A 25,286-nucleotide genomic window follows, 5' to 3' on the forward strand; every position below is an offset into this window, starting at 1 on the left:
ATCTCTTCAGGATACTCCCAAAATTTTTGTCTCTCTTTGCGTCTACTATCTGCTGGTTATTAGCCCCTTCTTGGTCAACTGAGCCATTCCTTCCCTCATCACTAAGGATAAAAATTAATCTGAGAACAGCCATCATTTAGGCAGCTATCAGGTGTGGTTCAAAGTTTTTTTTTCCTTATGTGGTCCTTTGTCCATCTGCATACTTAGTTACACAAAGGAAGGGGGGTGTAAATGAGCTGTTCGTGGTAGACATTCCGCAAGGGATGTTGCCAGCAAGCAGCCCCGCTCACCTTCCACAAGACATGGGAGATGTACTCCAGAGGATAGCACTATGCCAATCTGCTACACAAAATGCAACAACTGCTCCCACCAGTTGTGAGAGGAAAGTTGACCAAACTGCTTCACTCCTCTTCTTCATTGCCAGGCTCCTCCTGCGCTATGGCTGCTAATCAGACTCTGGTCACCAAGTTCAGAGCTTCTTCCCTCTGTCACCACAGAGCCCAGCATAAGGTACTCACTAAGTTAAACTATCAATACTGACTATTAGGCAGAACCTGTCCTTAGATGGTCAAACCTTGGGCACTGTTCATTAACATTAGGTTAATATACAACAAACTAGCCACAGTTTCCAATATGCTGTAGAACACTAACTTGGCATTTATCAGGGAGAACTGGCTTTATGAGTCATTTAGTCTTCCTTCTTCCAGAGCTCTTTTTCATTTAGTGCCCAGTTTTAGGTAATATCTATGGAGGAGTGGCCATTTTTTAGATCTGGCTTTGAAATGACTCATTGGCAAGATTTATAACTTTTTGTATATCCAGTTGATGATTGGTACTTCCTTATGTATACTGTTGAGTACTTAAATTGGAGGCATACCTACAATAGCCACGGTGGTGCAGCGGTAGCATTGTTGCCTCACAGCAAGATGTTCTCCCGTTCGATTCTCGGTTGGAGTGCGGGGAGTGCCTTCTGTGTGGAGTCTGCATGTCCTCCCCGCAGTTGGGTGGCGTTCGAAGACATGCATAAGTGGGTGTTCCTTCATTGAAGGTTGGACGTCGAGCTGGCACCTCGGCGTTTGTGAAAATCTACTGCCAATCATTAGCGGGCCGGAGTTCCGCTGTGGCGACCCCTAACCGGGAAAAGCCAAAAGACAAACAACAACAACCTACGAGAGCTCAGAGGCATCTTCAGTGACCCTGTGTGTGCCAAATAATCCTAAGTAGTTCCCTTTAGGTGATTTCTACACATGGGTGAGCAATTTATTTATTTATGTATCCTTTGTTGACTGGCTTAGTCCCACTTGGCTAGTAGCCTCTTTTCAGGCGAGACCAAAGGTGGTATTTATACTATCAGGAGAAATTTGATTCAATAGGTGCCATGTGATCTTTTATATCCATCTGAACTACCACGAACTCAGACAGATGGGTCCTTGGTTTAATGTTTCATCCAAAGGACAGCACACTCAAGAGTGCAGCACCCCCGTTATGCTGTACTCCTGAGTCAGTAATCTTCCTGTTGCACTACTGACACTAAATTGAAACTATTGATTTTTGCCAGGACTTCCTCCAAATTGTGGAGCTATTTTGTTTTGTTTGTGTTGTTTTTACTGCAGTCAATTCTAAAAGGTTATACTCTACATAGACTTGCAGATGAGTATGGTGGTTTGTGATCAAACCACCATGTAATTCATTTCAAACCAGAGCTACTTTCATTTGGCCACCCAGTGATGAACTAACCTAGTGTAAGGATCTGAAAAACATATTTAGTGCAGACATAATCTTAGATGAAATCCTATACAAGTGTAGTATAGATGATCCTGAATCATTGACAATAATTAGGCATTTTCTTGCTGAGCCCTTCATCAAGCTACTTTAATATGTATAGGCCGCGTGCATCTTGTATCTTATGAATGCTGACATAGTAACAGTCTTTGTCAGGTGCATAGGTTAAGAACTGAGCCTAACAGTGGGAAACACAATTGTTGCAGAATGAGCTTGGATGTGTGGATCTGATGCTGGCTGCTTCTTAGACAACTAATTAAAAAAGTCACACTCTTGTTTTTTGATAATTTTGCTCCACAAAACTGCTTAGAATAACTGATTTGATTTGTTGAAAATTGCACAGTGTGGCAATTTTTGAAAAACATTTTCTGTCTCAGATTGTGATGATGTGGACTTTCTTTACTGATTAGATTGCCCTTGTCATCATAGCTACCTGTTGTTGGCCTCTGATGAGCAGAACTATTATTTTGCCAAGACTCTTTCATAGTGCTGCTGGATGGATGTCAGATATATCTATTGAGTGATTTCATTTGCTTGTTCAAATTACTGTAAGCTGGATTCAGGTCGGACCAGGCTGATACTATCAAAAACCAGGTCTGGAGTCCTTGGGCCCAGTTATTGTTTATAATATGAAACCTTCTTTAAAGAAAATTTTATTTTCAATTGTGCCATTAAGAGGTTAATATAATTCTTATACTTAAGACTCATTCTCTTGAGCCTTGTCATATGGAGAATTATTGGCTTATCTCTAACCTTGCTTTTACAGAAAATGTTATAAAGAAAACAGTTAATGTTAAGTTGGAATCTTATCTATTTATCTTTGAATGCCTCCTCAAGCCTGTTCATGGCAGACCAGTTTTATATCTTGATACAACACTGTTGAAACCTCTTGTTTGTTGTTGATGAACTTCTATAGCACTTCAACATTTTTCCTTGTATCCTTTAACTGCCATGCTTGCTGACCATTAGTTCTCCCCAGATATGCTCAGCCCATTCATCTCACACAAGGGATATAGCCTGTACAATACGGAGAATGAAAGATATCTGGAGGGACCATCATTCATGAAATCAAGAGGGTTACTTGTGCCCTTCAGTAGCATCCCTGCAGTCAGGGCATTTTTTGGAATGACGTATTCCAAACCCCCTGCTAGGGTTGTATGTGACATGCTTCTTAACAGAGGACACTATGCCTTTTCCTCATGTAAGTGGACATACTTGTTCAATGAAGGCTACTGGAAATTGGCAGATTGGTGTACCACAATGTTGCCCTCAGACATCATCTGCGTAATCTACCCTCCTCTTCCTAGGAAATAGCTGTATGCAATTGGCTTCATCCCTCTCCTTCCCAGGATGGGCCTGCCCATCCACCCTTTCCTGTCACATCAAACACCCAAGCCACTAGATATTTTTTCAGCATTTTGACACTATGGACCACAACATTATGATCAAATACCCACATTTCCCACTCTGGCATTTCTTCCATCATTCTCCTAGTTTGTGTCATACATTTTGCTGCTGTCATAGCAGGTAATCTTTAGCATGAATTCATCAGGAAACTGCCTGCTCTCTTTAGGATTCAACAAGGCCCAGTCATGGCACTCTTGCTGTTTACAGTGTCAGTATATATGCTTCCACTGGCAAATATCATAGGAAGGTGGGGATTAAAATAGTATTTGTATGTAGCTGACATTCAGTTGCACCTTTCCTTCTCCCACCAGTAAATGATAGATTTTACCAATACAGAGGTCAATGCTGAAGACCTTGGTATTAACTTACCAGATCCTTCACAATCATGGACCTTCATCACTGCTAGCTAATTCACTTGCCTCACTCACTAAGGAAGGACTGTTATTTATTCCAATGATGTCATGGGTTTTGTTTTTAAGGTGCTTATTCATTTAACAGGCCCCCATCATGTAGAGTTAACTACCTCCATGGCTTTTAGGGGTTAACTCTGAGGCATCATTTAAGAAGCCACTAAAAGCCCATATATTACAAGAGTTTTTTGTAATTTACAACAAGAACTGAACTATCACATCTAGACAGACTCCATGATATCCTTGAGTACTTGAGGTCATGTCGACAGTGCCTCTAGGTTATATATTAATTTCTTCCAGTTTCTTTATATGTGGTTTGTAGTGTGGATTGTGCATTATTTTTCAATGATTGCATTGTCTAATATATGTCTAGGTATTCATCCCAAGATAGACGATTTCTGAATCAGCTCAACAAACAGAATAGACAACTGCATTAATGCTGACCTAACACATGCTATGAGTTTGTCATCATCAGATTTACAGAAAATACTGTCATAGGGATCTAAACCTCACCACAACAATAAATAGGACATGCTGGAGGGATAGATTCCTGTCCCAGAGACTTCCCATGCTTTGGAACAAGATTCCAATCTACGTTAAGCAGAGCTCCTCGCTAACACTCTTCAAAAGAAACCTTGACGAGTGGATAGGAAACAGAAAATTTACCCCGGGATCACTTCAGTGGCTCTGCTGGACAGAGGCACAGGGAACTAATCTAAGGGGGTGGCAAAAGCCAACATATTCTGGCTAGGCTTATAAATGCCTTCGGGCAGATAGCCTAGTACCTACCTATGAACCTACGAACCTATATTTATTTTAACCTTGTTATATGAAGAATCTAGTATTCCATTTTTATGTCAAATACCTATGAATTGTTTTATAACCCACCACTTCCAATTGATGAATTTGTACTTGAAGCCACTAAGAAGCAGATACCTGGGGATTCATTAAAGGGCCTAACACGAGCCATATATATCATGCTAAAAAGACTCTTCTCCTGCAGTGTGCTCATTTGAAGTTCAGGGACATGTTAGCTGTGATGAGGTAAGACCTCATTATAGTCTAATTTGCATGTGTCTGAATCACATTTACAACCACGACTTGCAGATTATTGCCGATCTGTATGTCATAGTAGTAAACGTCTGCTTATGTAACCAATGGCATTTACTCAAGTCACACACACACACACACACACACACACACACACACACACACACACACACACACACACACACACACACGCGTACACACACACACACGCACACACACACACACACACACACACACACACACACACACACACACACACACACACACACACACACACACACACACACACACACACACACACACACACACACACACACACACACACACACACACACACACACACACACACCCACACACACACACACACACACACACACACACACACACACACACACACACACACACACACACACACACTCACACACACACACACACACACACACACACACACACACACATACACCTATGCACACCACAGTCCCAGTGCCTTTTCCCTAATGTGTCTGCACTCCCCTGGTTTCGCCCACTCCTGTAATAGTGGAAGTGCCATTACGGCATCTATTTATTATAACCTGGTAATCTAGTGCACCCCCCTACCCTAATCCCTGTATTTCTGGTAGTGCCATTACAGCCCTTCTACCCCGAGTAAACCTTGCTGTCTGTTGACACCCCCCACCCCTGATCCCTGGTGTGCCATCAGTGCCATTATGGCACTTGCTTTAGTAGTATTTACTGAGGACTAGTGGCTCCTCCATCCTCCAACCCTCATACCACAGTTGTGGCAAGTGGTTAAACATAATACTATGATGTGGTTGGGATGGCTGTTCTGATCTAAACAAACATTTCTTGAATCACTCAACCATGTAGATACCTTCCTGGAGGTGATGTCAGTGAGACAGCATATGGCTAATTAGCATATATCACTTCCCCAGAATGCCTCATTAGCATTCAGTAATGGCACAGGGCCAGCCCTATTCAGAGCTGCACATCATTGTGGTAGAGGACTGTGCATCATCATTTTAGGGTAGTTACTAAATTAGGAACAAGTATTTGAATGTGTACATGGAGGTGGCTGCCTTAATGAATCCCAGCTAAAGACTTAAGGCTCTTACTTCTGGTTTTAGTAAAGTCAAAATAATATTCTTTTAAACAATCACTAATCAGCTTTATGTATCATTTGTTTGATTAAAGTAACATCAACTTTTGTTTCAAGAGCCGAGGGGCTATAAAGTGCAAAAATGCATAAATGTGCATATGCACGTGGAAGTAATTTCTTTATACCTATTTCCTTTCCTCCACTTTCCATTCTCTCTCTCTCTCTCTCTCTCTCTCTCTCTCACTCTCTTCCACCGAATCTCTCTTGGACACATTAAACAAAACCATAACACCTCACATCTTGTTTTTTCTCTCTCTCTTTCACAAAAGACTGGGACTGTAAACACTAACCACCAAAATAATGCCTCTAAGAAGCCTGACATGTCATTTTTTAACAAAATGCATGGTTTATACTCTGTATGCTATTTTCTCTCCCTGCTGAATCACTGAATAGCAATGAATCTGCACTACAACTGACTTAGACTATTAAGGTCACCTTGTAAATAAGACATACAATACTATATGTAGTGAGATATGCTTTGTAAATATATAGACACTGCTTGAATATTCATGCACTTTGCAAATTTATGCACACAGTTTAAAATATCATGCAGTCTGTAAATACCTGTATCCTGTTTGTATGCTGTCATTCTGTGTATAATCTTGATAACTTGTACTGGAGATATCAAAATATTATGCAATATTAGATTGTAAATGCCAAGTAACTGTGGATTTAGGTGGGCCTATTGGCTTAAGTTATGACTGAAAAAGGTCCATGGGCCAGTCCACCCACCTGATTAACAAAGTTAAAATCAATAAATGGTACATAAATATGCTTCCATGCTACACAACGTAAACATGTTTTGTAATGCAGAAAGTGGGGGAATACAACAATAAGCAGGTTGTGTATGTAGATGTGGCACTGTAGAATGAACCTATACAAGCAGCACCTTCCACACCCAGAATATACTGCACATTGTTATCAGTGCACAATGGCTCCTCCAGCTATTTACCATGAATCACCAATATGCAAGAGTGCTCATTATCCAGTTGAAATGCCAAGCACAAAACAAGAGCAACATTTGTACTTATACACTGTGTAATAATATAGAAAATATGCCCATACATAACTGAAAGGCAGTGCATACAGTTTCTTATACTGTGTACATCTGCAGTCACTGTCACTCTTCTATGTTTATAGTAGAGTAGTAGTGTAGTTGTGCACCATCAGTCACAAACACACATAAACACACTCACACACATGCACATCTGCATACATACACACTAACATACATGCTACATAAAATTATAAGTGTTGTTTTGTGTTTGAATGTAGGTATGTATTTATATGTGTGCTGTCTTATTATCCTGTACTGCACCCTGGTATTCAATGTTCATAGTCTATGGGTTTCTACCCCTCCAAGTTTACTTCTCAACAACACCAGGCATGCCTGCATTTCAATACTCTAACAATCCCCCGAGCTTAGATTTCAACCCACCATGTCTTCTGTCTTCAGTGCATATGTAATACTTCACCAAGGAGTGTGGTCCGCCATATTGCATAGGTTCAGATCTCACCTGGCCAGCCATATGTGATTGCGCTATGACCTGAAATTATATCTAGTATATTGAGCATTTGCACATTCTCTTTAATTGGCCAGAGCTCACACTGTCAGCAGTCTGATTTTCTCCATGAATCATGCTCAGAACAGCATCATACACCAAGATGGGATTTGCTCTGTGTCTTGTATGCATGACAGACCATGCCAAAGAAACACCTTACCCTATAACAGTTTCATCACAATCAGCTCAACTAATTGCTGGATACTGGACCATATGGACAAAATAATGTGTGCCAAAGAATTAACATTAAATAATGCTTGCAACTGGCTAAGATGCTGGCTGCATAGAATTCATGCAATAAGCAAGAGCACATGCAATCAAAATGCATTATTCTGATGTCACTCTGTAAAATGTGTACCTATTTAAATGCAATGGGCTATATTACTTTACATGTCAGAAAGTGCTGTAGTCCACATCCACAAAGAGACCTTTCCAGCTAGTAACATTATCAAAGGAGACCACTGACAGGGTGAATTTTTGAAGATTCATACCTCATTTTCATACTACAAGATAGTTACTTCAGGGTGAAGGAAGCCAGTAATTGTACAAAAGGAAGTTTAAAATGACAAAGAGTCTAATGTATTTAAACAGAGGGATAAAAGTATTCTAAATCCCCAGTGATCAGTGATGTTTGAATAGCAAGTCATATTACTGCAGTTAAAATACCTACATCATATCTAAAAACAGTTCACTTTCTGTCCTCACGCAGTTACCATCTGAAAAGAACTGTCACATCCCTGCATAATTCTAACCTTAAAAATCCATAGTCACTGATTCAACAAGGCTAAGTGGACACGTATCCCTATTTTTGCATTTACACAATGTTCAGACTTTGTTCTGCAGACCAGATTAGTTTTTTAAAATCTGCAAATTTGCAGTGGAAAGAAAGAACAACAACATGGGTGTTCACATGTTTTTATATATTATACCACCAGTCTGATTATGTACTTTATTAAACAACATACTTAAAGAAATAAATTGATTGTTGACAACAAATTATGCCCCACAGTTTATTTATATGACCTGTACACCTTACTACACTGAAAAAAAACAGCTAAATTAGATACACAAAGCTGCTCGCATTATGATTGTGTAATTCATGCTGGCTGTCCTTGAAAATGAATAGAATTGCTCAAGAGATTTTCACTGTTGTAACAGAACTGTGCGTGAACTATTATCTGCTTGTAGATTGTATTCAAGCAAAACACAAATAACTGAAGAAATTCAATTCTTCATCACTTACAGAATAAAAAAATAGCATTAGTAACTAAGAGTGAAGCTTACATTATATATAATTTGTATCCAGCCAAGTAAAAGACTATCACTTACCATTCCTAGCTTTACGTTTCTCATATTAAATTACTTACCGTTTAGGTATTGTTCAACATTGCAAAACCGAACCGCTTCTGGGCTGTAAATGAAAGCATGCACGTGGCCAGTTCCATTCTATAAGTAAAGGCATGTGGTCATTAGAGATGTAAAATGAACTAGACATAAATTATCATGCATTTACATTTATCTGTACCTTTTGCAGCCTTCTCCATGGAGCTTCTTCAATGTAAACGTGGACTCTTCTAACATGTCTGAAGGACGTCAAGAAATGGTTACAAATATCCATGGCAAAGTGTTCAATAGTTTTCACCTGTAATGAACATGGTCAGTTTTGATCTGTAAAGAACATAGTGAAACTACTGACATAAAGTCAAAATACTGTAAAGTGCATTCATGTATGAGAGAGCACTGAACATTATTTCAAATCCATTGTTATTTGGAAATGTGTTTATGAGCAAAGACATAAACTACACTGTGTTAGTTCCTAGAAACACACAACATTCTGATTAAAGATATAATATTTTCTTCTTTGATCTCTGACTCATGTATTCTGTGCCCATTTTAATTTTTTTGCTTTGACCTGTAAACTTCTTTTTAAAAGAAAGTTTGTGTATGTACTGTTTGCTCACTTACATAACCACAGGTTACTGACATATAAGTATTAAAAGCTTAAAGAATAACTTGAACTTGTAATGATTTTTACATTGTTTAAATAACTTATTTTTTATTCTCATCATCACTTTCACATTGTCATGTTTGAAGATACATTTTCTTGTGCACTTCATAGAGAACACATCACAGAAGAAATAGAATATGTAGCAGAGCCACGTCTTCAACAGGGAGGCTTTTGAACAGTCCGAATAATCATTTAAAATATATGTTTTTTTTCCATAAAATAAACCACTGAACTATGTGACCACTCACAGCCTTCTCAAAAGTCAAACTGTCAAAAGAATACTGTGCCCTTAATGAGCCACCATGAAAATGTTGTATTTTAAGCAGGTCCATGCATAATTTAAAGGGCATCAGATATTAGTTTTACTTTCTTGGTTACAGGCCCAGTGTTAATAATTTGAGGGGCCCAATCAAGTCTGTCCTGACAGCACCAGAAATACATTTAGAAATTACTTTTGCATAGTGCACTTATGTCATACTAATGTGTATATGAGACCATGTACAAGCAATCTTCTATTTCATGAATAGCAGACACACAGACTGTTTTTAGCTGTAGTGATGTTGCATTGAGAAAAATCTCTGCCACATCAAAGTACACAGCAATGCAATAAGCCATGCCATGCAAACCACAAAACTATTCAGTTACAGTCAAGCATGTGACACCCACGCCCTGGCCCAGCAATCAAGGAGCCTCAATCCTCACCACTAACACCAGAGAGGATGTCTCATTTAAGAGGAAATGATAACAAATACACACATTAAAGTACAATTTCCCTTAAGTGCATAAAAAGATCACAGTCAGTCTGGGGCTGGTTGCTCCCTTGCTCCCCAGGTCCCCAATAAGACTCCCCACTGGCACAGCTATAGGGTCCAGATCTCAGCCTAGCTGGCAAGCTAAAACCTCCAGTACCATCTCTGTCCAGCCAGTGCTTTATGTCCCTACCCATGTAGCTGACACACATACTCTTATAGATAAGTATTTATACAACTTCACAGACACTCCTGGGAAAGGCTGACACAGATTCTCCAGCTGTGCCCCTTTATCCAGACTATACGGTAGTAATCACTGCCACCACCAGCTAATAGTTATCAGCTACCCAAAGGCCCTTAAAAGGGTGTCCAGTTATTACTGTGGAATATTATTATCCAGTAGTAGTGTAACTTAAGCAATCTTAAGGCTTTGGAAGAACTTATTACAGGATCACTTATAAACATGCAATGTACTCTAGAGCTTAATTTATCTCTACACAAAGCAGCCACAGGTAAAAGGTTTTTAAAATATTTAATAATAAATACTAAAAACACAAGACAATACCACTACACCACAGTGCTACTCAAGATTTCAGAGATCACACAGAAACTTAAAACAATGCAGTAGGAAAGTTCTGATATAGCAGAAAAACTTTCTTCTAATTTCCTAGCTATTACTACAAGAAAACATACTTCTGAAATAACTTACAAGGACACAGGCAGAGAGCTGATGAGATAGATATCAAGACAAAAATGCTTAATAATCTCTGGTTCTCACTGTTTAAATTGAAACTGCAGTTCTGATAAAACATTACATCATTTGTTTACACTTTCCTGGTTCCCAGGCCACACTGAAAATACATTTACATTCTTTTACACTTAGAACAATAAAGGACATTCCACATGTAAATTCTGGTCATTAACTTTAGCCTTAAAACAATAGGCAGGATGCTTACTCCAGACTCATCGACTCCAAATTCTAACTTCAAAGGACATATAAAACATCATTTTAATTTCAAAGAACATTTGAAATGCTTGGCTTAGTTTTCCTTACAGCAGATGGTAATGTTGCTACAATCTTGAAGTTCACATTTTATGGTGTTTTCTTTCATTTAAGAAACAAACCTGTATTTTATATTTATATTTACAATGCCAGAATTATGTATCAAATTCTATTTGACTAGGCTGGCAGCCTTCACCCCTTCTCTACCAGTCTTCACAAAGCATATCACATATCTCATGTTTAGACACAAATTAGCATTGCTAAGTATGGCATTATAGGCCTAGACCCATACAAACATACAGCAGTTTCAAATCTACAATAGTATCTTCTACAATACTATGGGCCCTACGGGCTATCCCCTTACTGTGACTCGTGCCCTAACCCTAATGTCAGTGAGTACTGCACGGAAGTTGGGCACAACACCCGTTCGTTGTACTGAACTTTGCGTAAGCGCACTTTCGATTAAGTGCACTTTCGCTGCAGTGAGCATACCATGCACTATTTCGAATTAATGAAAATTTGATCTAGTGTATGGAACCCGATGAGAAGACATACTGCTCTCACCTGAGTGGAAGTTCCATATAATACAGAATTTCAGTCTGTAGCAATATAGCTATGAATTTATAAGTCATGCCTGTCTAAGATAAAGTAAATAAGCATACTTGTCATTAAGTAATAATAAAGTAATGCTTAGACGGTCAAATTATGGGATGTGTCTTCACTATTAAAAAAAAAACCTCACAATTTTAGCCCTTTGCTTCCACAGTCTATCACATTCAAATATACCAGTTCTGATAAGCTATGCCTCAGTTATAGATTACTTACACATATCAAGCACCTCCTGTATACACACACACACACACACACACACACACACACACACACACACACACACACACACACACACACACACACACACACACACACACACACATATACACACACAGACTTGCACTTACACAGGCAGACACGATTATGTGCATGTGCATGCACACACATACACACATGTGCACGCACGTACAGGCACATACACACATACACACGCACACAAAGGTATGGACAAACACACATGCTTTGTCACGTAAAAGACAATTTGACTGACAGTTGCATTCCAACACAGCTTACCTGCTTCCACCCACAAAAAAGATATGTACATCCTCTGTAGACTTCTATTGCCTGAGTGTGAAGAACATGAAAGACATAATAGCTAAAGTAATGTGCTTCACCTTAATGCTTGCAAACTACTTTTTCCTCCCCATACATGCCATGTCAATAATCCTTCAATGGTGTTCATATAAATGCTTTGCACTTTTACACACAGTTTGTCTTCCCCCAAACGATAGCTGCCTTCTGTTTAATAGTGAAGTTAGCTTGTGAAGGTGAAAGAATAGCCATAGTAGTGTATTCCAACTTGTTGACTTTTTCCTCCCCTGATAAATCATATTAATGATTATTTTTATTGTCATTTCCTTACTCTTAAAGATTACCTCACCTCCATTTGCTAAGTACCACCAATGTATGATTGCAAAGAAAGTAAAAAGAGTATGGTCCAGAGTAATGTATATTGACTTACTGCCATTATTGGTACCATCCCAAACCATAGTCTGAGCCCCAATCACTGTAATTAATAAGTAAATAAATAAATAGATAGAAAAAGTAAAGACATGGCTAGATCACTTATGCCAGCAGTATGTACTGCAATCAGTACCCAAAGATGTATATGGTGGTCTGCTAGCATTTATAAAGTTATATCTGAGAGAAGAAAAATGCCCTTGAAGATGGAAGGCATCTGCTCCTATTAACATTCAAGTTGTTGATCTCTTGCACTTAACTTATATTTCTTCATTCATTGGTTACCCATTTTATCCTAATCATTGTCATACCAAGATCCTGATTATGATAAAGTAGGTATCTGGATAATGACGTAAGAAAGGAAGGAAGGATTTTTCTTTTTTTTTTTCCAAGCAATTGTAGCTCCTGTGGAGGCCCCCACACAATCATGGATGACAAAGGAGTGCCCTGTAATTATAGGATTCTCAGCTGCCTAACAGTGGCTATGGCTGTTTAACTGTGGTCAACTAACAGCAAGGGACACTAATTGTCTGTATGCCCACCATTTGCAGTTCCTTTATGGACTGAGTACACCTTAGATGTCTGATTGCAATCAAATGAAAAATAGACTATAATTAAACAATGACCACAGTAAAGTAAATCAGCCCTTTGTTGTCCAACACATATAGTGCAATCCATTGCTTCATGCCATGCACACAGGCAAGTCTACATACTCTCTCTTTCTCACACTCTGTCTCTCTTTCTCTCTATCCCCCTTCTCCCTCCAAGAAATAAAACACAGTCATTTACTTACAAACACATGCACACACGCACAGACACAGACACACACACACACACACACACACACACACACACACACACACACACACACACACACACACACACACACACAGACACACACAAAACCTGCTTGCCTCCACCCTGAAAATAACACAGGTCCACTTTCTAAATGCACATTTATCATCTAAGTATAAAGTAAGTGAAACATAATAAAGAATTGCCCCAGCAATGAATTCCAACCTGTTGCTGTCATATAATTGTGGACTTACCCACCCCAAAACAAGTTACATTGCTGCATAGCTCATGCCTTTTTAACGCAAGACTCATGGGAATAGTCAAAAGATAATGGGGGACAAAGGCTGAACCTCAAGGACACTTTTGAATACTGATGCTATCTACTTAGAAATTACTAGTACTTACCTGCCCAAAACAAACCAGATTACTGTATAGCTCACAACTTCTTAGTGCAAGACTCATGGGTAAAGACAAGAAATAATGGGGCACAAAGGCTGAAACTAAAGGAAATGTTTTGAATATTTCTGTTATATACTTAAAAAGTAGGTAGAATAACAGGTTTTACATTGGCATGCCTTTGCTGAAGGACATGAAGTCTAAAAGACAAACATATGTTGTTATGCAGTGACTGTAAGCCACAATAATTTGCCTCAATACAGCATAGTTTTTGAAGAACAGACCAAAAAATATGACACAGAATCAGGAACATTCTACAAAATTATGGATAACCGAGAACTGTCCTTTTTTGCTTCAACACATGGATTACATAATTCACTCAGTTGTGCAATCTCCACCAATGTATTACTTTTATGAAATTGAAATATAGTGCATTTTCAAAGAAACACTCCATTCATTTTTTTAAATAATTGACAATTGCTGCTGTCATTCAGAGCATTCCCCAAACCCAGCCCTAGTCATAAAAAATAGTTAGTTTAAAAAATGATTAGGTCATTTTTTTCACAGTTTGAGTCTGACATTGATAAAAATGTCTGAAAGAATAAAAACATCTCTGAGGATTGAGTGCATATGCTTTTGATTTAATTCAAGATAAGCATGACTTCCCAGTAGCCTACAAAACTTGTCCCAAGCCACCCCTCCCCTCAGCCTACCCATCTCCTTCCAAAACAGGAACTACACCACCATCACCAAAACCAGCAAAACCCAACCTATTTCAAACTTACCCAAATAGCTTAAATTTATCAGCTTAAATACTCATTTCATCTAGAATAACATTTCAGAACTCCATGTTTGGATCTCCCACAGTATACCAGATATTCTTACCATATCTGAAACATGGCTAAAACTTCATATACTTGACTGAAGTATCACACCCTGGTTATAATATCATCAGGGCTGATAGAACTAAAAAAGAAAACAGGTGGTGGAGTACCATTACTATACCCTGACTATCTCAAAAACCTACCCTACAATAAACCTATTCCCAAATTCCATAATGCTGAACTGCTCATCTCCCATCATAAACTAAATAACCATTAACAATCATGTATTACAGTACCCTATATTCTCCCAGGTAACAATGCTACAAACCTGGAAAATATAAACTGGACTTCATGTACAATTTCTAATGAAAAGATAATTCTAGGTGATGTTAATTTTGATTTGCAGATTATCTCCACCAATATCCATCACCTGGCCTAAACCTATTTGGATGGAGTAATCTCATTTCCTCTCCCATACATTATAACTATCCCAAAAACATTGGCTCAAATTTCGACTGGATATTAGTGCCTGATTCCACTAAGTATGTCTCCATTGGCACCCTCTCTTTAATTCCTTCAGTGATCACCTCCCTGTATATGCAAACAGAATCAGTACCCACCATGTCAAAAACACTTAAGACATCATTAATTTTAACCCTGATACATTTAAGTTATTATAGCTGAGTGATGCCTCCAAGCGTTTTTGCAGTTACATCCTGCTAACACCTCTAGGACTCAAATATTGCTTGTTTATATTTGCATTAATAATTCCAAGACCATGCTACATACAAAGCATTAACATATTTCATATTACACAGTGGCATACACAACTGTATTGATATTTGATCTCTGTGGAGGTGCAACTAATGATAAATTAATTTCTGTTCAGCAGTAAAAGAGAACTAAATTTACCCTGATAAATTTTTTGAATAATCCTTGCTTGAAAGTATTAGCCCTAATTGAAACATTTTCATCTTAGCATATATAATTTAATTTGGTTTTAGAATTAGTATGCTTGCCTTCTGCTAATTACTAATAATTTGGTCTCAGATATTTTGCATATACTATAAATAGTGGCATTGTTATTTCATCTTTAAGCATTTGATTTTAATTTACTCATTTTATTGCATTTAAAAAATGCTTATTTCTTGTAAACATGTTGAAAAAATTTATTATACAATGACCCCCCCCCCATTAATATTCCAAAACATGCACACTGATTGGTCAGCGTGCACCTTGTAAATCAGAGTTATAGTAATGGAAAAAGGTCCGGTCGCCCGGACTTTTTCCATTAGTATAACTCTTTTTTTTTTTTTACAGCAATGGAGAATGCAAGATCTCCGTTGCTTTTTACAACCTGTCTCGCTATGTTAAACGAGTTTAACATAGCGAGACAGCTTTAAAAAAAGTAACGGAGATCTTCCTTTCTCCGTTGCTATTTTTAAAGGTGTCTTGCTATGTTGAATGGGTTTAACATAGTGAGACAGCCTTTAAAAAAGCAACGGAGATGCTCTGTTGCTTTTTTTAAAGCTGTCTCACTATATTAAACTCCTTTAACATAGCAAGACACTTTAAAAAGCAACGGAGATCTTGCTTTCTCAGTTGCTTTTTTCAAAACTGTCTCGCTATGTTAAATGGGTTTAACATAGCGAGACAGCTTTAAAAAAGCAACAGAGATTCTCTGTTGCTTTTTTAAAGCTGTCTCGCTATGTTAAACTCCTTTAACATAGCGAGACAGTTTGTAAAAAGCAACGGAGATCTTGCTTTCTCCATTGCTTTTGCCCACAGCTCTGATGTACTGCGTAAGCATACACATGCGCAGTACATCAGAACTGCCGCAGAATACCAGACAGCTGCAGAAGGGCAGCAAGGAGGCATTATACAATGCCATTATTTAAGAAAAGTAATTATTTTTTTTCTTAAATAATGTCATTGTATAATAGCAATAACCCACTTCTGGGTGTGGGCAATACTGGATTTACCCACGGTTATCTTTATTTGGCAACTCGGGCTTCGCCCTCGTGACCAAACATATATTTATTTATATTGTCATAAATGTCATGTTTTTCTAAATATCTCAGCAACCAAGTAGTACAGACAGAACTACTTAGCCTCATATGAAAGCTCTGAGCTGGGTGGACAAAATGCTGCTGACAGTATGTGTGCAAGCTGAGTGATTGCTGAGACATTGCAAGCTGTTTACAAAATATTACAAACATAACAGTTACTGTGTCTACTGTGACTTATAAAATCCATTTTAAGACCTAGAACCTAAAGAGTACTGCCACTATAAAATAGTCTGAGCTGAAGAGCTTGCCATTTATACTTCTTTAGTACCCCCTATTATTCTAGAGATATGAATTTAAATTTGAAATGTGAGGACATAATTTGGTTCTAAGAAAAGGATTAGGCACCACCCATTGGAAATTACAGTGCAAACTTCCAGAGCGCCATTGGAGGGAATGAGTTAACAGAATTCTAAGCTTCTGAAAAATATTCCACTCAACGAAGCTGTACACAAATTTAACTCACTTTTCCTGAAAACCTTTGATAGTCTGGCTCCAACTAGAACAAAAACAATAAAGAATAAACATACCCCTTGGTTATCCACTCAAAGCAGGCATCTAATTTATGAAAGAGATAGGGCGTGGAAAGAATGGATAAAATATAGGTCCCCAAATCCTACAATACATTAAAGAACTATATAATGGTACTAAAAGACAGACTATCACAGGCAAGAAAATCCACTTCAGTAACTCCTTAGTAAATCAGTTTTCCAACCCTAAAATTCCGGTCTTCTATTAATAAAATATCATCCTTAAACATCCACCACTCCTAATCCTGCCCCAAATAACACTCCCTCTGAAATAGCTGCTCAATTAAACACACATTTTAAAGAAAGCATTAAAGCCCCTACTAAAGATTTTCTACCCAATAATCCTGATATGCCCTCTCCTTAGACAGGAAACACCCCCTATTTCACCCTAAAATCCATCCCAACCTTCTACATAGATTGATAGGAGGTTACTAGTCTAATGCCTTTAGGGCACTTCCAAGCCTAGCCATATTTATCCTGTGTTACCCCAAGTGTTGGTGGTTATGTGAGTGAAGTTTGCAGAGGTAAGGGTCTATGGAAGTTAATACCGACTTCCTCGATTATGTGAGTGAAGTTTGCAGAGGTAAGGATCTATGGTAGTTAATACCAACATCCTGTTTTCAGAAGGGACATGGGCACCACCCCAGCAGTGAATTTGTGGTCACCCATCCATTGATCTGGGTTGCATTTGAAGAGGATCAGGGAGGGGCTCTGTTTCACGGGAATTGGAAGTTTGTTCCAGAGAAATGGCAGTCTCTGGGAAATGCATCTATCTCTCCACTATGACCCGTTCATAGTAGAGGTTAGGTTAGGATCCCTGGAGTGAGTGACTCTCTTGAAATTTGTTTTAAGAATGTGTAGCATTTCCATCAGGGCTGAGTCAGAGACTGCTCTTTAAGCAGAAGACAGAATACAGTGATAGGGCTTTCAGTCTTTCCATATAAGACTTGTTTTGTGTACCCTGTAATTTCTTGGTGAGAAACCTCTGTGGTCTCTCCAGTTGTTGCAGGTATCTGGTGAAGTACATGCAAAAGGAAGCATTGTGCTCACTTATTGATCTGATGAGGGCCAAGTATAATGAAATTATAACATACTTAGATCTAGATGCAATGCCTTTACATGTAAGCTATGCCATACAGAAGGAATTTGTTACTACTGTGGATATGTGGTGGTCAAAGTTTAGATTGCTGTCAACCTGAATATCTAGCTCATGTACCACTGGGTCTACACTTAGTGGCATGTTGTCTGTAGTGTAATTAGCAGGGATGTCAGCTATTCCAAAGGGAATAGTAATATATTTTTTTGCATTTAGCTTTAATCCATAGCTTTAGCAACAATCATTTGTCTTTGTTAACCCTGTTTACAGCATATTAAGATTGCTGGGAGACCCTTTGATTGCTCCTAATTTGTCACAGGCTGTCCAAGTTTGCCAGGACTTCTGAGAAATAAATTCCAAACAGTAAAGGGCCCAAGACAGAGCCCTGTGGTATGCCACTGGTGGCTGTTCTTTTACTAGAGGTGACGTCACCCACTTTGACAGTATGTGTCCTGTTGGTAAGCCAGTTGGCTACTGATCTGGTAATTTAGGGATTAATTCCCAGTTGGTGGCAGGTATATATTGGGGGATGACTGGAGGGGACAGGAGGATAAAGTTTTTGCCAAATCTGTCAGCTAGCAGGTTGACTAGTACATCTGATTGAGTATGGGTGGGCAAATCCACAACCAGTTCAGTGCATAGATGCGTATTTACTTTTAGATTTCAGACGTAGTTAAAGAATGCATTGTAATTATCTTTAACTAGGGAGGCTATTTTTGCAGTATAATTAACTTTGGAAAACTTGACAAGATCTCTAATTTGTTTGTTTAAGTTGGAGAGGGATTTCTTCCTCTGCTGAGCCAGTTCCCCGTTGCTGTAGGACATTAGTTTCATTCTCTTGTTGTATAGCCTGCTTATACTAGAGGTCTACGAAGGTAGCTTGTTTTTTTCAGCAAGACATGATTTTAAGCCAGTCAAGTACAGCTGATTCTATCTCTGCATAGGAGTCTATGTTATCCGCATTCAAGGGGGCTTTGAAACTACTTACACCATCACTTAGTAGGAAGCAATTTAGAAAAATTCTTAAACATTTTTGAGCTTCATGGAGTATCTAGTGTTATAATTACATCAAATAAGATGATTTATGGTCTGATCTTACCAGGGAGGATATCACATGTAGGGGGGGTGCAATGCCCTCCCATGTTAGTGAGTACTATGTCTAGGACATTTGAACCTCTTGTGGGTGTGCTGACTAGCTCTTCTAGAGCATTTGCATTGACAAAGTCCAAGAACCTCTGAGCCAGCCAGCATGTTTGTGGTCATGTATATTTCCTATTCAATGGTAGGATAATTAAAATCACCCATGAGTAAGGTGTGCTTTGTATAGCAAGTGACTCCAATAAGTGCAGGTATGTGGTATGCTTTTCCTGTTTTATGTTGGTGGACCTATAGCTAGCTATGATGTGGTAGGGGACTTTGCCTGTAATTAATTGGACATGGAGTAGCTCAAGAGAAAGTCATACTGCTTGACCGGTCTCAAGGTGCACTTATCCTTAATGAAGATGGATACACCTCTTCCTTTGGTTCTTTTGTGCTCAGTTTGTAGTACGAACGTATGGAAGGCATTGTAGCCCTAAACATTTGGGGTACTTTCTGCAACTCAGAACCATGTCTTGGTAACTGCAAATACATCAGCATCTTCCAAAGTAAGGAGAGCTTCAAGGGAGTGCAGTATCTTGTTTAAACTCCTAAATTAAGCAGCAGTGCCTTGAGTTTATCTAGAGAAGATTTTGTTATGTTGGGAGGTTGGTTATTTTGACACTGCTTAAGAAAGGCACAATAGGGGTGGCTAATGCATTTGCTAATATCCAAAAGTCAAGAGGAGACAGGTGCAGACCATTTCTGGCAAAGCAGCATGGCCTGTCGACCATGTCTTCCCAGACTGACATATATTGGATCCCCTTGGACTGACACCAGAAGCTAAGCAAATTGTTAAAGTCAATCATTTTTTGTTCAGGTTTATCACACACCTTCATCTTATCAAAATCACTACTTCTAAAACTGAAGCCCTGCTCTCCTTCAGTAGACAATCTCCCAGCAGAATACCTCAGAATGGCTGCCAGTTCCATAGCCTAGCCTGTATCTCTTCTAATTAACAGATCAGTCAGTGAATCATATGTTCCTTCTCTAAGGAAAAAAAAAATCATCAACCCCCTTCATAAAGGAGGAACCTTATGTGATATAACCAATTTCAGACATATTGCCATATTACCCATTTGTCAAAATTTCTGAAGAAGTGCATTCTCAAGCAACTTCTTCAACATATGCTTCAGAAAAAGTTCCTGGCCCCAACACAACATGGTTTTAGACCAACCCATAGCACTAAGTGGCCTTATTAACTTTCACAGATGCTATTAACAAAGCCAGAAATTAAGGCAAACTTGTTTTCTCTGCATTCCTTGATCTCTCTAAAGTTGTTGAGCTAGGTGGGTGTGGGGTCAGTGTGGTCATGACTTCTTTTCTGAAAAAACACAGAGGAAGGCACAGAGAATCACAATGGCTCACGCAGGGACACCGTACTGTCTGGGAACAAAAATTTGGAATATATTACTATGATCATTATTTTTTTCACATTCCTGATAATGAAACATCAGACACTTTATACAGGTGGCTACATTTCGGGGGTAGGGGTAAGGAGACATATTTATATTCATTTGATAGCAACTGGTTGAAATTTCAACTTTGTCCCAGCCTAATATAAGAGAGGTACAAGGTGGCATCCTTTTCGGTGTAAGGTTAAGAAGGCATGCTTTGAATATGTATGACAGCAGTCAACTGAAATGTATGACTTTGGTCATTTGTGTTTGTCTTTGTCAAGCAAAGAGTGAAAAACATACATCATATCAGTTTACAAAGACACTCTTTGTAAAACTTTGCTTTCATCCCAATATAATATCAGAAGGATGATGCCTGTCTTTTTCTTGTGGGGTGTGGCTAGAGAGGCAAGTACTATTCCCATATAGAATTTAAATTTCCTGAAAACATTTGTGTTCTCAGTACAGTTTTGTCACCTTTCAACATTAAGCCTCGGACACAACTTTTTTCAGCCTTGAAAAAAATAACACAGAATTTTTCCTTACTCGTGATTTATTTTCTGCCATCAATGGATCAAAATTTTGAAAACATGCTCTGAAATGCACCTCAGTGCATCTGTAATCCCATGTCTTCTGAGGGCCACCTCAGCTTAATTCAAATAAATCTTATATAGTTATGACTGTGCAGTCTTGGCCTGATACATTGTGTTGAAAACATGCAAGAAAAAAGAAAAGTCAAATATAAATTTCTTTCATTAGTCATGATTTTTGTTCAGGCCATCTCTGGATTAAAAGATTGTTAAAAATGTATAAATTGCACTCCAGTGCATCTAGAAAAACATGGTTTCTGGAAGACAGTAAAGAGTAAGGCAACATGTGGGATAGGAAGAAAAACAATCTGTATGTTGTGAGGAGGGCCAGGATGGAAGAAAACCAGGGGGACCACTGGGAGATGTGTGCAGGTTGGGAGCAATAGCCAACAGAGGATGCTATGAAACCCTCCATCCATGGCACCATTTTACCTGAGACCAGACCTGCATGTAGGGTTGTTGTAATGTAACTTTACTGGAACCAGAATGTTAATCACCATGAATCTCCCTCTGTGGGAGTGTCTAGAGCCCCCAGCTTGACATTTGCTGGGGGCACCCAAACTGCTAACACTGGCCATGATATATCTATCCACCTATCTCTCTCTCTCTCTCTCTCAATGTCAATATATATATATATATATATATATATATATATATATATATATAGAGAGAGAGAAAACAGAGTGTCTTTGTAAACTGATATGATGTATGTTTTTCACTCCCTGCTTGACAAAGACAAACACAGTAAATGTTTTTTTGAAGGTCAGAAAGCTTTTTGTTGTTGGAAAACATGGAACCTGTAGAAATAAATTGGTTAGATGACACAGAAAGTAAGGGGTGTTATTCAGCTACTCGAGCCTCAGCTGTTTGAATTCCACTGACTCACAGCCAGGGACTCGAATGGCTTTAACCCATCTGCCCAGCTACCCAAACAGGTGCTTGGGCTTGAACATCACTTCAGAGATGCAGTCGTCACAACAGTTGGATGCAGTCAAATACTCACCATAGAAAACGTAAGTGGGCAGATAAGTGGGCAAGGGAAACAGGGACTGGGAGTTTAGGGTTAGGGAGTGGAGGGGGATTTTAGGTTTTGGGAGTGATCAGTGGGTAGTGGAAGGTTAAGGTTAGGAGGAGGCAGATTTTAGGTGTAAAGACCAATCTTGAGTTTAGGTTTTGGGACTGGGTGGGAATTTTTAGTTTTAAGGCCAGGGTTCTGTGAGGGATAGTTAGCCTTTACTGGAAGGCAGGGCACTTGCTGACATGAGTGAGTGTCAGTAGAGAAATGTGTCACAAGCTAATGGTACAAGAGCACTTATACTAGAGACGAGAGTAAGCTTAGAAGCTTTAAAAATCAGCATTTTTTGAAAGTGACTCATTCTGTCTCTTCTCAGAAGGTAAATGGCAGGAAAAACAAACATTTGTTCATTATTACTGGTAGTGTACAACTTATATCAGCTATAAAATATCTGAAGAAAACTTACTGACACAAGCAAATTGCATTTACACATTCGAAGTTTGAAAAGGAAATTACCAACAAATATTTAGTGCTTATTTATTGAATTACAGCTGTGTATCTTAGAAACTGTTTTTTGTTAACCTTTCATATAAAAAGCTCACATACAATTCATCTGGTGCTTATTAATTTACTGATCCTTCTCTGGAAAAAAAACTGTTTTGTTTATTTAATATATTCATAGCTTTTACTTCTTTACTTTCTTATGCAATCTAATACAATACCTTACAGCTTAACAGAACTGCTCATGTATTAGCATTACATAACTACCCAGCATATCCTCCCTTCCCTATGATATAGCATGTATTAATACCAAAGATAAGCTCACGAGCCTAACTTCCATGCTATACCTCTCACAGTGCAATTCACCCCAACCTTATCTGCCTTTCTCATTTTAACATTAACACCTACAGCTCTCTTCCGCTATTGTCACTACATCTGTTCATCCTCCCCATATTATCACCACTACTAACAAGCCTCACATCTATTCATATATCATAATTAATCATTTCTTAACAGCTCTAATGGAAAATATACAACTGAAAATGACTGTGATCTTAACATCCAAATATAGTATAAATATATTTAATGTATAGAAAAAACAAAATGTTATTGTGCCAGTCTTAATCCTGTCACTCATATGTATAACGTAATATGTACTAGATGATATGTAAGTATTCATATTCATATTTTGTTTGCATTGTACTATAGTCATGATTGTCTTTACATTGTTATATGACTGTATTTGTGTTTTATCATTATAATGTATGCTGGAGCTTTTCTTCCTGGTCCTCTGCTGAAAAGGAGGTTTTAGCCTAAATAGCCCATCTTGTTAAAAAGTGTGAATAAATAAAATAAATATGTACTATCGTGTCCTTTAAGCAACACAGTAAAGTTTAGAAAACATTATAATTAAACTGCACGTACAGTTCAAAATGTACCAGAGGCCATGAAACTCAATACTCCTCACAATATATCCCTTAAAACATGCACAAAAAATCTTCCACAAATATTTCTTACCCACACAATATAAAACATGCTTAAAACAGCATATGAAGTTGCCAATTGAATCTTTTCATCTTTTTATTGATTTATTATTATTTATTTGTTATATTTTGCTTACTGGGAAAGTCCAACTGGGCACAAGTCCCATTTTCAGCAGAGGCCTGAGAAGAAAAGTCCCGCATAAAATATATATTTACAAACAATAAAAATTAAACATTTTAAGCATTACTTTGCAGGCAGCATTAAGACAGATAGTAAAGACATTTATCAAATACTTTAGAAGTTATACTATTCTTTTCATCAAGGAAAGTACCACTTTTAAATCCTTTGTCTTCCTTCCTGCACCCCCTAATTGCAGGCACAAATTGTCCTACATTCAAACCTCATGAGTACTCATCAATGCCAAGCCTTGCGCTTGCTTGAGATTTTACTGACATCATCTGTCCATCTGCAAGAGTGACCAGCATTATTGTTTAAATGATAAAAGCCCTGACATAATTAAGCAGTTATCACCACATCAGCTGTGATGAGGCAAAGTTCCAAACCATTGCTCTCACTTACAGAAGTGTAGATTAAATGCCTCCCTAAGATAGCAGTAAAAGTGAGGAGGTTTTCAGTCTGTAAAAAGCATTGCAATATGCATAAAACTAGCAAAACATATTAGCATATACATGAGCTACTGGGCACATTTCTTACTATGACTTTTCTGATTCATGTTGCCACATTTATCTGCCATTAGATTTCATTGATTTTATAGCAGTTATAAGGCCATTCAATCCAAACACCATGAATACCTTGTCACGCCCCCCCCCTCAGGTTTTACCTCCTTTCTGAAGGAGGGAGGGGCCAGTTAGTCCCAGAGTAAACCTGAGAGCACCTATCCAGTTATCTAGGTTTAGTCTGAAAGACGATAATGAAAGACATTGTTTAACCCACTTCAGATGTATTCCAGAGAAGGGGTGGTGCTGGGTGACAAATCTATCCCTCCATCATGTTCTGCTTATCTGTTGATGAAGGATTAGTTGTCTGGTTTTACCATTAGCTGAACTATTTGAGTTATTCAAATAAAACTGATCAAGGTCCCCCAGCTCTGTAATGGTGCAGCAGGCAAAGCACCAAGCCCCCCCCCCCCCAGAAGTCTGTAAGGCACAGAGTACAGTGATAGGGGATTCCATCTAGTAACTAAGGTTCATAATTGCAAGATAGCTTTTTGTTGGGAAACTCTTGGGCTTTATAAG

General features: G+C 38.4%; 1 protein-coding gene across 1 annotated transcript in view; it reads right to left on the reverse strand.

Annotated features, from left to right (window-relative positions):
- The window catches only part of LOC122809027 (uricase-like), a 285,205-nt gene that overhangs the window by 158,250 nt on the left and 101,669 nt on the right, over positions 1-25,286 (reverse strand). Inside the window, exons 3-4 of the mRNA XM_044080229.1 lie at positions 8,893-9,009; positions 8,735-8,813 (exon numbers count right to left, since the gene is read on the reverse strand). Of these exons, the coding sequence (XP_043936164.1) occupies positions 8,735-8,813; positions 8,893-9,009 (196 nt within the window). The remainder of the gene's footprint in view (positions 1-8,734; positions 8,814-8,892; positions 9,010-25,286) is intronic.

This window comes from Protopterus annectens, chromosome 8.part0 (genome assembly GCF_019279795.1).
Source record: "Protopterus annectens isolate FY-2018-M chromosome 8.part0, PAN1.0, whole genome shotgun sequence".
Lineage (NCBI taxonomy): Eukaryota > Metazoa > Chordata > Ceratodontiformes > Protopteridae > Protopterus > Protopterus annectens.